The sequence below is a fragment of the Gekko japonicus genome, unplaced genomic scaffold (assembly GCF_001447785.1).
Source record: "Gekko japonicus isolate JY-2015 unplaced genomic scaffold, Gekko_japonicus_V1.1 scaffold252, whole genome shotgun sequence".
Lineage (NCBI taxonomy): Eukaryota > Metazoa > Chordata > Lepidosauria > Squamata > Gekkonidae > Gekko > Gekko japonicus.
In genome coordinates, this window is record NW_015163612.1 from 605,532 (window position 1) to 617,923 (window position 12,392).

The window sequence follows — 12,392 nt, forward strand, 5'->3', positions numbered from 1 at the left end:
CCTCTACCTCTGGAGGTTGTGGGCTCACCTGTACTTCAGCCTCTGTCTCTTGCCCAAGAGAGCAGGGAAACTTCCATTAATTCCCCAGTCCAGCCAACTGTAGAGTGGTTGAATTTCTGCTGCCTCCCAGGGACCAAGACTGCCTTGGGACAGTCCCTGTTTTCCTGCACTTTTTGGCCTTGGGGCAGCTGGGAACTGTAGGCCAGCAGATGAGGAAGCCCCATTCAACCCAGTGAATGATACTCCCGCAGGCCTCTCTCTGAAACTACAGCTCAATTAAACCTGATGGGGGAACATTTTAAACAAAGAACCACAGCCATCTTACAAACACAGGTAACTGCCATTTCGTTACACCTACCAACAGCCACTGAGGAAAGAGTTATTCCCACGCAGAAGGCAAGAAGGAGAAGTGTCTTCGTCAAGAGGGAAAGCCATTCTGACAGGACACAGTGGCTGAAGGGGGAGTGGGTGGGGAAGAGGAGCAGACCCAGCACCCGGAACTCAGCCATTGGCACACCGTCACAGTGACAGGTCAGGGAGCCAAAGGTTGTGGGAGCATGTGGAATGTTCAGAAAAGAGTCACACAAAAAGAGGATCTCTCCCTTATAATAATTGAATAGTGGGGACCAAAGTTCTAAAATGCCCACCTTTAGTGTTAGGCCGGAAGAACGGCCACTCAGAAGACACTGGCTGGGTTGACTGGCTGCTTTGTGCAGTCCCGCCCAGCGTTCCAAGGTCATTTGCATATGGAAGCTGATTGGACTTCACTCCATTCCACACCTCACACTCACCCCCCCCCCGCAAGGCAGTTGGAATTTTCAGTTGGGGGAGGAGAATGATGTCAGCTGCTCCCTAGGCAGAGGCTGTGTGTGTGTGTGTGGGGGGGGGTTGTAAAGACAGACAGGCAGATAAACGTTGGCTGATGGTTGCCAACTCCCGGTTCGAACTCCAGGACATAGGGTTGCCAACTCCAGGTTGGAAACTTCCAGGATATTTTAGGGATGAAGCCTGCTGAGGGTGGAATCTGAGGAGGAGGAGGAAGAGGGGGACCTCAGACAGATACAATGCCATGCTGCCCACACTCCAGACAAGCTGTTGCCAGTCTCCAGGTGACAGCTGGAGAGATCTTATAGCTTTGGTGCTACTTCAAAGTTCCCCAGGAGCCCAAAACAGAGTAGTGTTTTGGAAAATCTTTAGGAATTGTTTGGTGCATTTACGATGGGGCTCCTGGGGAACTATTGTTGCCAATCTTGGCCCAGCAGCCATCAAACCATTCTCTTCAACCCCCTGCTGTGCAGCTGACTTTCCCCTAGGGTTGCCAATCTCCAGGTGGGACCTGGAGATCTCCCACTGTTACAATTGATCTCCAGATGACAGAGATCAGTTCCCCTGGAGAAAATGGATGCTTTGGAGGGTAGACCCTATGACATTATACCTGCTGAGTCCTTCCGCACCCCTGCCCAATGCTGCCCTCTACAGAATCCACCCCCCAAACCTCCAGGTATTTCCCTCCTTAGAGCTGGCAACCCTACATTCCCCTCAGTGCCTGTTGGTAGGCAACTAAGCTTGGTCCTGTCACCTACTTTGGCCTTTGGGAGAAAACACATTGGGGCCAGTCCTGATAGGGTTGCCAACTCCAGATGGGAAATTCCTGGATATTTGAGGGATGGAGCCTGAAGAGGGTGAGGTTTGAGGAGGGGTGGGACCTCAGACAGGTACACTGCCATAGACTCCACCCTCCAAACCAGTCAGTCCCACATAGGAAACCATTGTTGCCAATCTCCAGGTGAGGGCTGGAGAGCACTCAGAATTACAACTGCTCTGCAGAAGGGAGGGCAGAAGTCAGCTGAAGTCAAAGGGGCAGATAATGGTAGGTTGATGGTTAGCTGGGAAGGAGATGGGGTTGCCAACTACATGCTGACAAATTCCTGGGGATTTGAGGGGTGGAGCCTGGAGAGGGTGGGGTTTGCAGAGGGGTGGGACCTCAGACAGGTAGAATGCCATAGACTACACCCTCCAAACCAGCCACTTTGTCCTGGGTAACAATTGCTGCCAATCTCCAGGTGAGGGCTACAGATCACTCACAATTACAACTGCTCTTCAGGTAGCAGAGATCAGTTCCTCTGGAGAAAACAGTGGACTCTGTCATTATATCCTGCTGAGGTCACCACAGCAAATTGACACTGTTTGCCCAAAGCCAGAGCACTGCCCCAGAGCCTCTTTCTTGATCCTGTTGTATTGCTTTCACAACAGGCTTTACTGCTAGTTATATATAAGGAGAGATGACCCAGCCTCACACACAGGATTCTTTTGTCTCCAGAACCTTGACATAATCAACAACCTACATCAGGCTCTCGAGTCACTGACTATCACCACCATAGATAGATGAAGTATATAAATGAAGAACACAAATATGAACAGTCAAAAGAAATAACAAAAGCCAATGACAATGGTTACGTAACAATGAATTATGCAATAGCCTAATCTCCCACTGACCTGCAGCCCATCTTCTTGAAAAACTAAGCTAAGACCTCTAAGTTACCCCATGTATCTTATTCTGGACCTTTTCCCTCACCCCAGCCCCAGAGCTCCCATAATGTAATCCTTCCATCAGAGGAACTTCCAAAAATATCCCAGTAAGGAAAAACCAAAGAGAGAAAAGAATACGTATAAGCAGGGCTCTCTCTCTCTCTCTCTCTCTCTCTCTTGAAAAAGAAGTACAGGAACTCTCAAAAGGGAAACGAAGTTTTCAGTCTGTATACTGAGACTTATGAACTTTTAAACATTTTAAAAGGAATTTTGTCCAAGAGTTTCCGTGTTCCCCCCCCAAAAGCCCTGCATATAAGAAGTAAATGAGTTTTTTAAAAAAGAAGTAAAGCAACAGAGTAGCACAAAAGGCTGGAAAGAAAAGCTAGAAAGAAACAAAGCAATAAGGCAATACAAGCAACATGAAATGAGGAGAGTGGGACTAAGATAGGAAAATGTTTTCGAAATTCAGGGACAAAAGTCTGCTCATAGTTTGTACTCATCTAGTCGCCATTACATTTTTTTTCATTGATCAAAAGCTTCCCATTTTTAGGAGAAGTGACAACTTTTTCCTCCTTATCCAGTTATCCAGATTTATTATCTAATTATTTTCTTTAGGATCTTTAACATGACTGGTATCTTCCAAGAAAATTCCTTTCCTTGTTCATTGGAACCCTTTTAATTGTCCGTCCCATCTTCATTACCACACATAGGTGCAAACAAGGCTTACCCTTCAAGCAACTCTGCAGCTCCTCAACTTTATGTCACTGATATAATGTTGTCTTCTCACTGAACAAAATGTTGAGTTATCATCTTCATCCAGCCTTCACTGCACCTCTGAGCTCCTGAGATGACATGCTTAGGCTGCTTTCACTTATAAAACATTCTTTTTGTGTATCATAGCTAGGGCTGTAACAGGCCAAACTCAGGGATGGGGTGATTTCTACGGTTGAATAAATACGGATGTTTGGCCACAAGGACAGTTGCATCAACTCACCTTAATACTTGTGGTGTTTAATATCACTTATAGAGTTACTCTGAGCTCCTAGAATTCTAGTAAAAGCTGCTGACCTCACAGTCAACATTTGTTGCCTTTGGCTTTCTGTATTCTATATTTAAGTCCTATTAAGTTATTGGTTTTCCAGAGTGTGACAATCAATACATTAAGAAATGTTCTGCCAGTCTGACCTGTAATTCTTGCGTGAGAAATGCAGTGCCAAATAATTACCTTTCAAATTTATTCCTTAGAGGAAGAAAAGGGAAAAAAGGTAATTCAAGAAAAGAAAGCTATTCCTGAAGTTAAAAAGAAAGGTAGGATATTTATGGTTTTAAAGTGTGACAAACCTGATCTTCAAAGGACTCTGCCTACTGTAATTTCTTGAGATACAAAAACAAATCATCATTTATTTATTCATGTCTTAGAAGTGGAAAAGGAAAAGAAGGTAATCCATGAGAAGAAAATTATTCCTGCCACTGAAAAGAAAGGTAGGCTGCTGAGAGGTTTTGCAAAACATTTAATGAACAGCAACTGTATGAAGAGTGTGTACAGCTTGATAGGGTGGATTCAAATGGCCAAACAGCAACTTTTTACTTGATTACAATTAAGGTTACCAACCTCCAGGTGGGGGCTGGAGTTATCACAGAATTACAAGCAATCTCCAGCCAACAGAGATCAGTTCCTCGAAGAAAATGGCTGCTTTGGACGGTGGTTTCTATGGCATTATATGGCTCTGAGGTCTCTCTCTTCCCCAACTCCACCATCCCCAGGCTCTACCCTCATATCTCAAGGAATTTCTCAACCTTGAATTGGCAACCCTATGTGAAATGGCATTCCTAATGAGCAGGGGTTGTTTGGGGCTAAAGCGCCGGAGCGCTGCTCCAGGAGCCCAGGAGTGGGAACAAATGGCGGTGGCGGCAAGCCCCGCCCCCACCCCCACCCCCACGCTCCTTTGCTCTAGAGTCATGCCGCAGCGGCGGCACAAGCTCTCCATTCTATTCTATGGCCCCATAGTTTAAACCCCTTCTCTCTTCACTTCCGGCCCCAGCCCTCCTTGGCAGGCTGGCTGGGGGAGCAAAAGGGGGGGCATCTTCAAAAGCCTCCCCTTCCCCAGCTGGCATGCCAAGATGGGCTGGGGGGCGGAAGTGAAGAGAGAAGGGGTTTAAACTTTAAACCCCTTCTCTCTGGAGTCACTCCATTCTATTCTATGGCCCCTGGAGCCTAAGAGCAGGGTTTGGGGCATAATGCCATAGAGTCCATTTAGAGATCAGCAGTAATAGTGGAAAATCTCCAGCTACCACCTGGAGGCTGGCAACTGTACAATACATGGTTAGATTGACAGCAGCATCATGTGACTGATTGTCATTTGGTCTTTCATAAGGCCAAGTTCAGCCATTTATCCTGGCCAAAGGTCCTGCTTCAGGGGTGAAGAGGCAGTTGGGCATGCTCCCTTATTAGCAGATCATATATTTCAATAGAAATGGCACAGGTTGCTAAAGTCTATCTACACACATGAACCCTGCACTCAGTTCATTCATTTCAGTATGTTTCTTTCAGCCCATGCTTCCTACCGTCCATCAAGGAGCATTCAAACAGCAGAGCACAGCTAGATGAGATGCAAGAGAGTGAGGCTTTACCTCCCTTCACCTTTGGACCAGTGTCAGGTTTTGGGGGCAGAAGTGTCAAAGCCCCCCCCTCTGCCCACCACCTGCCTCCAACTTACAGCATTATTCCCATCCACCAATTTGTATGCCCCATACCTGCCTGTGCATCCTTTCGCTGCTTACTCACAAGTCCTCCCACTTTGCACACTTACAGCTGTGCAAAGTCTTTTCCCCCAGTGGTGCCAGGCAGTGTGTGACAAGGGGAGCTACTGTTGTGACTGGCAAAAGCACCACCACCACACCATGAGATCAACCTTGCCCCAGCACTGCTGGGCAGCACATCCAACCAACAGTGTGGGTGGTGGAGTATAGTAGATAGGGGGAAAGGTGCACTGACAGGTGGCAAGACAGGTACATGGGCAGGAAGGTAACAGCAGTGGGCCCTGCTAGAAGCCAGGGGCCTTGGCAGCTGCTCTACCTTGGGTTATGCTGATGCCAGCCCTGCTTCAACTTCATTCTTTAGGGTTTTAATTTAAATATTCCTACATCAATGCAGCTTTATACATGAAGCACACTGGGATTTTTATTTGCTGCTTTAGAAAGAGGAAGAATTGCATGAACTAGGTCTCTGCATTATAAGTGGCCTTCTGTAATTCCTTATGGTACAAAAACAATTCACGTCTTTTACTTCTTCCTTAGATGAAGAAAAGAAGGTACTTCATGAGAAAAAAATTACTTCTGAAATTAAAAAGAAAGGTAGGCTATTTGATGACATTTGCCACTAATAGACATTAACTATCTCAACTAACTGCTACCTTTAAAAGTGAGAAGGGTGAGATCCAGACAGAAACTTTTTTCTGGTGGCCCACAGTGGCTAGGGTTTCAAGGCAGGTGACTGGGGGGACATGGGGGCTAGCTGTCAGTGATGGTGTGATGTCACTTCTGTGAAATATCTGGAAGTGATGTCATGCCTCTCTAGGAATCATCAGAAACTCTATGGTAAAACTAGGCCGAGCACCGAAGAATAGATGATTTTGAATTGTGGTGTTGGAGAAGACTCTTGAGAATCCCTTGGTCTTCAAGGAGATCAAATCAGTCAATCCCAAAAGAAATCAACCCTGAGTGTTCCCTAGAAGGCCAGATAGTGAAGCAGAAGCTGAAATACTATGGCCACCAAATGCGAAGGGAGCACTCACTGGATAAGACACTTATGCTAGGAAACATTGAAGGTCGAAGAAGGGGATGGCAAAGGATGAGATGGTTAGACAGTGTTATCGATGCAACAAACATGAAATTAAGCAAACTCTGGAGGACCGCAGAAGACAGGAGGGCCTGGTGCGATGTGGTCCATGGGGTTGTGAAGAGTTGGACTCGACTGTGTGACTGAACAACAACAACAACAAAACTGCAGAGTTCCCATTGGTTTCTAAAGAGGACAGATATCAGTTCCATGTTTTTCCTGGAAGTGACACCATGCCATCAGCACAACAGCCATTTGTAATCCCCCCCCCCTGCTGCCGCTCCAACTGGTGGCAGAAAACCAATGCCACGGGTGAAGGATCTATTGCTCCCACTGGCTCTCAGAAGCCCTATTTTCAACTTATTTTCAATTAATTAAATAACCAGTTCCTTAAATCCAAGGTTCATTTTCTTTTAACGGGTTAAAATCTAGCATTTTAATGGCATTGCCGAATCTTCTTTGCTTGACACTTTAGTCCTGGGAGGAGTGAATGTAGGGCAAGTCCTTCGGCATCATGCAAGTCCTTTGGCACCTGTGGTGCAACTGCTGTCTTCCTAAGCCTTGCTTTATTGCTAGAATAAGGTACAGCCAGCCCTCTCAGGAATGTTCTATGTTGAGTATGCATCTAGTAGCTAGTTGTGGGAATGTAAAGAGGTGTTTTCAACTCTCTCTTGGTAATTGCAGGCTTACCTGTTGTCTTCTTAGTAACTGGTTAACAACAACAGCAGTAACAACAACAACAACAACAACAACAACAACAATAATAATAATAATAATAATAATAATAATAATGTTTTCCTAGTGGATAAAACTAATTATTAATGTTAGCAGCTGAACTATAGTGGTTAAATAGCAACAATAGTTTAACTACATAGTCTGAACTACCATTAATAAAGTAGGTGTAATTACCACTCTACTCAAACTACTGTCATTGCAGGGATTTGCTTAAACTCTCTTTAAAGAAAAGGAACTACCAGTAATAAAGTAGGTGTAATTACCATTCTACTTGAACTACTGTCATTGCTACTGTCATTGCAGGGATTTGCTTAAACTCTCTTTAAAGAAAAGGACGGCTTGTTGTGTAGGCAGCACCACAGGGTGGATTCAAATGGCCATGTGTCCGCATGCATATGATTTTCCCTTTAAATTGGATGACACAGAGATTGGTCTACATGGAAGTGATATCTATGAAATTTCTTACAATATGAAGCTTCCAAATTTCACCCTGTTTCCAAAAAAATCCCTCAATACACTGAGAATGGCTATGGTAAATATTAGATGTTCATGCTTTATCAACTGCTACACACAAAAGGCACAAATATCCAGTTCATATATTTCCCACATTAAAGGTCCTGTTCCAGTGGTGGAAGAGCAAGCTCCCTTTAATAACTATCACATTGCAATGTGTGCATACTGTTGGCAGAGTGTGGATGTGCAGTAATGTGGAGCACAAGCTGTTTAAAGAATAAAGTTGGTTTATTAAGAAGAAAACAAACTTTGTAAGAAAGAAAAAAGAGAAAGAGAAGTCTGTCTAACCAGTTAGGAGGCAGCCAGTAACAAACAGTTCTCAGCAGGAGCAGAAAAGAGCCCTAACTGAAACAATCAGGAGACAGGAAGAAAACTATTAAAAAAAATAGGAAGCCCCTAATCTCGATATGCTAACTAGTTGTTCTCTCTGCTGCCCCCAAAGGATGTTCTTGTCATTTTCTTTATCTATGCACAATAGACTTTGCATATTCCAATGCATATCTCTATGCAGAGGATGCCACATTGTGAGATTCTGCCCCTCTTCTTGAAGAGGAAGAATTACTTGGATTGGTACTCTGTCCAATTGGCTGCCTAGTACAATTCCTAATGATACAAAGCCAGCTAACCATTTTGTATTCATGTCTCAGAAGCTGAAGAAGAAAAGAAGGTAATCAATGAGAAGAAACTTATTCTGGAAGAAGAAAAGAAGGTCATCCATGAGAAGAAATTTATTCTTGAAGAAGAAAAGAAGGTAATCCGTGAAAAGAAACTTATTCTTGAAGAAGAAAGGAAGGTAATCCATGAGAAGAAACTTATTCCTGAAATTAAAAAGAAAGGTAGGCTATTTGAAGTTTTTTTCAAACCTTTTGCTTAGAGGACTTGGATAAAGAATAATGCACACTGTGTGCACAGCTTCTTTGGATGCATTTCAGTGACCAAATAGGCACATGATGATCACTTGAAATTTGTAAACACATAGGTTGCTCTATAAAGAAGCCGTTTATGTGTAGAGGCTTAGCTTGCAGAACTTCTCATTCCCCCTCTGCTTCCAAAACTGTATGTTCATGATGGCTGATCACAGTGTGTGGATACTGATGTAACATAAGGTGCAAGTCATGGATTGCCCTTCATATGGAACAGCCTCAGGGACTCATTTTTCATCTGAATATTTTCTAAGGCCCCTTTTAGAACTGATCCAGGCAAGTGATTCTGTTCTGGTGGTAAATGAATAGGTGATGATATTCCCTTCAATCCCTTTCCTAATGTAACATGTTACAGATAGCCATGTCTTTTAATGGTCAAGTGTGTGATTTTTGTCCTGCTTTTTTTAGGCAAAATTTTTCAGTGATTGGGTTAGTCAACTGACTATTGTAATTCCTGATACAAATTGACTGACTTTGTATTTATGTTTCAAGTGGAAGAGGAAAAGAAGGTAACCCATGAGAAGAAAATTAAAAGGAAAAGTAGCCTATTTGATGGCATTTAGAAGGTTTTAAGAACATGAATTGTGTGGCTGATTGCCATTTGAATATTTCATAATACCCAGTTCACACATTTCCTGGGTCATTTACCCTGTTCCAGTCATGGAGGAACAGGTGGTCATGCCTTCTTTTATCTAATCCTCATATGCAGAGGATACCAAATTGGATGATTTTTGTCCCCTATTTTGAAGGGGGAGAATTGCATGATTTGGGCCTCTGCCCAGTCAGCTGCCTCCTATAATTCTATAAGATACAAAACCAATTTATCATATTTGTATTCATGTCTCAGAAGTGGAAGAGAAAAAGAAGGTAATCCATGAGAAGGAAATTATTCCTGGAATTAAAAAGAAAGGTAAGCTATTTGATAGGATTTGCCAGATTTTCATTGACATGAATTATATGGTGGATTGCCATTTGACTCTTTTAAAGGGTTTAGTTTCATATATATCTTGCATCATTTATTCTGTTCTGTTCTGGCTAATACACACACATGCGCACACACAACCTCTGCTATGTTGGCTGCATACTATAATTCCTTAAAATACAAAACCAATTTGTCATTTTTATTGCTATCTTAGAAGTGGAAGAAGAAAAGAAGTTAACCCATGAGAAGAAAATTATTCCTGAAATTATAAAGAAAGGTAGGCTATTTGAAAATTTGCTAGACTTTTATTGATTATAGCTTATATGGTGAATTCTGTCTGTACAGATCGTTTCTTAGGATAGATTCAAGTGGCCAAGGGACAATGAGAACGTAATTTGACCTGATGACATGGAGAATGGTCCACATAGAATCATAGCATTAGAAGGGACCTTGCAGGTCATCTAGTCCAATGCCCTGCACTCTGCGGGAGGAGCCATGCATGTATTGTCACTGTCCATGTTGAACTTATAGCAGCACAATACACCTTTTTAATACATTGAAGTCAATGGGCTTAGATGGGTATAATTCAGGATTGTGCTGCAATTCTCCTCCTTGAATTCTAATTCAAGTTTAAATGAAATGGATTGCCAAATCAGGTCCTGAACTTCCAGTATGGCCCATTAAAAAAAAACGCAACCCTTGAATTATTACTTGCAATAATAGTGTACTAAGTGCTGGCAGGTCACGTAGTTAGTTTCAGTTCACAGACAGCTGGGCAAATCAACCAATGTTTGGAATTAAATCAGCAGTCACATGAATGGCTGTCATCAGGCTCAATCTACAGTGCAATCCTATGCAGTGTTACTCCAGTCTAAGATCATTGCGTCAAGAGCATCCTATAGGATGTTTATATGTTGTATAATGTTGTATAATGTTTTAAATGGTTTTAAAAATGTTTTTATGTGTGGGCGTATGCCTGTCTGTGACCCGCCCTGAGCCCGCTTTTGTGGGGAGGGAGGGCTATAAATTGAAATAAATAAATAAATAAATAAATTTATTAGATCCTATGAGATGGCAGTCAGGAACGCAAAGAGAGGCTTCTATGCGACCAGGATTGCATCTGCGAGCTCATGTCCAGCCCAATTATTTAGAACAATTCGGTCATTAACGGCTCTGCCACAGGGCAGGCAAAATGCTAGGGAATTGGATATTGGTTGTGAGGCATTTGTGAGCTATTTCGCAGATAAGGTCTTGGCGCTCCGCCGCGACCTCCCCGCCACAGTTGAGACAGTGAGCGAACTCGAGGCCCCTTGCATGTCTTCGGTTCCCGGTTTAGAGTGCTTCGACCTGCTCAGCCTGGAGGAAGTTGACAGATTGCTCGCATCGGTGCGCCCAACCACATGCAACCTTGATCCGTGCCCCTCCTGGCTCATTAAAGCGGGTCATGAGGGGTTGCGAGGTGCTCTCAGGGAGACTGTCAACATGTCCCTTTCGGAGGGACAGTTCCCAGAGGCACTTAAGGAAGCGATGGTCCGCCCTCTCCTGAAAAAACCTTCTTTGGACCTGGCCGAATTGGCTAACTATCGTCCGGTGTCCAATTTGCCCTATTTGGGCAAACTCATTGGGAGGCGGAGGCGGTACAGTTGCAGGGCTTTCTGGATGATGCTTCCATCCTAGATCCCTTCCACTCCAGCTTCCGCCCGGGGCATGGGACAGAAACAGTACTGGTCGCTCTTACTGACGACCTCCGACGGCATCTGGATTGAGGCGGTGTGGCAGCGCTGCTGTTGTTAGATCTGTCAGCCACATTCAATATGGTCGACCATCAGCTGCTGACCCACTGCCTTGCCGACGTTGGGATCCAGGGGCTCGCCCTTCAATGGCTTGGCTCTTTTCTCCATGGTCGGGGACAAAGGGGGGCGATAGGGGAACAGCAGTCCCGGAGACACCATCTTGAATGTGGGGTGCCTCAAGGGGCAGTTCTGTCCCCGATGTTATTTAACATCTACATGCGCCCCCTTGCCCAGATTGCCCGGAGATTTGGGCTTGGGTGTCATCAATACGCAGATGACACCCAGCTCTATCTGATGTTGGGTGGCTGGTCAGGCTCTAGTCCAGAAGATCTGCACCGGGCGTTGCAGGCCGCGGCTTGTTGGCTCCGACTGAGTCGGCTGAAGTTAAACCCGGTGAAGACGGAGGTCCTGGGCCTAAGTCGGGGTGGTCTGGGGTTGGGGCTCCCTCTCCCGACCTTCAATGGGGTGCCTCTGGTGCCAGTGCCGGAGGTTAGGAGTTTGGGAGTGCTCCTGGACTCCTTGCTAACTATGGAGGCCCAGGTGGCAGCCACTGCCAAGTCAGCTTTTTACCATCTTCGGCTGGTGTGGCAGTTGGTTCCCTTCCTCGACCTCAGTGACTTGGCCACAGTGATTCACATGACGGTCACCTTGAGGCTAGACTACTGCAACGCTCTCTACATGGGGCTGCCTCTGTCGCAAATCCGGAAGCTGCAGCTGGTGCAGAATGCTGCGGCCAGGCTGCTGATGGGTCTTCCTAGTAAGGGACCACATCTGGCCTGTGCTGAAAGCGCTGCACTGGCTGCCAATAGCGTACCGGATTCGCTTCAAAGTGCTGGTTCTTACCTTTAAAGCCCTAAATGGCCGGGGTCCAGCATACCTAAGGGACTGCCTTTCCCCATATGGTCCCCCGCGAGCACTACGGTCTGGGACGCAACACCTCCTGGCTATGCCAGGTCCCAAGGAGGCCAGGCTAGCTGCTACCAGGGCCAGAGCCTTTTCGGTGGCTGCTCCTACCTGGTGGAACGAGCTCCCGGAGGAGATCCGGGCCCTGCGGGACCTTGCACAGTTCCACAGGGCCTGCAAGACGGAGCTCTTCCGCCAGGCATTTGAGTAGGAGCCGCCACTACTATACCATCATT

The 12,392-nt window shown here is 45.2% G+C and overlaps 1 protein-coding gene across 1 annotated transcript in view; it reads left to right on the plus strand.

Annotated features, from left to right (window-relative positions):
- TRDN (triadin) overlaps positions 1-12,392 on the plus strand; it is a 191,773-nt gene that overhangs the window by 178,882 nt on the left and 499 nt on the right. Inside the window, exons 16-21 of the mRNA XM_015407343.1 lie at positions 3,775-3,837; positions 3,949-4,011; positions 5,827-5,883; positions 8,263-8,451; positions 9,386-9,448; positions 9,675-9,737. Coding sequence (XP_015262829.1) covers positions 3,775-3,837; positions 3,949-4,011; positions 5,827-5,883; positions 8,263-8,451; positions 9,386-9,448; positions 9,675-9,737 — 498 coding nt within the window. The remainder of the gene's footprint in view (positions 1-3,774; positions 3,838-3,948; positions 4,012-5,826; positions 5,884-8,262; positions 8,452-9,385; positions 9,449-9,674; positions 9,738-12,392) is intronic.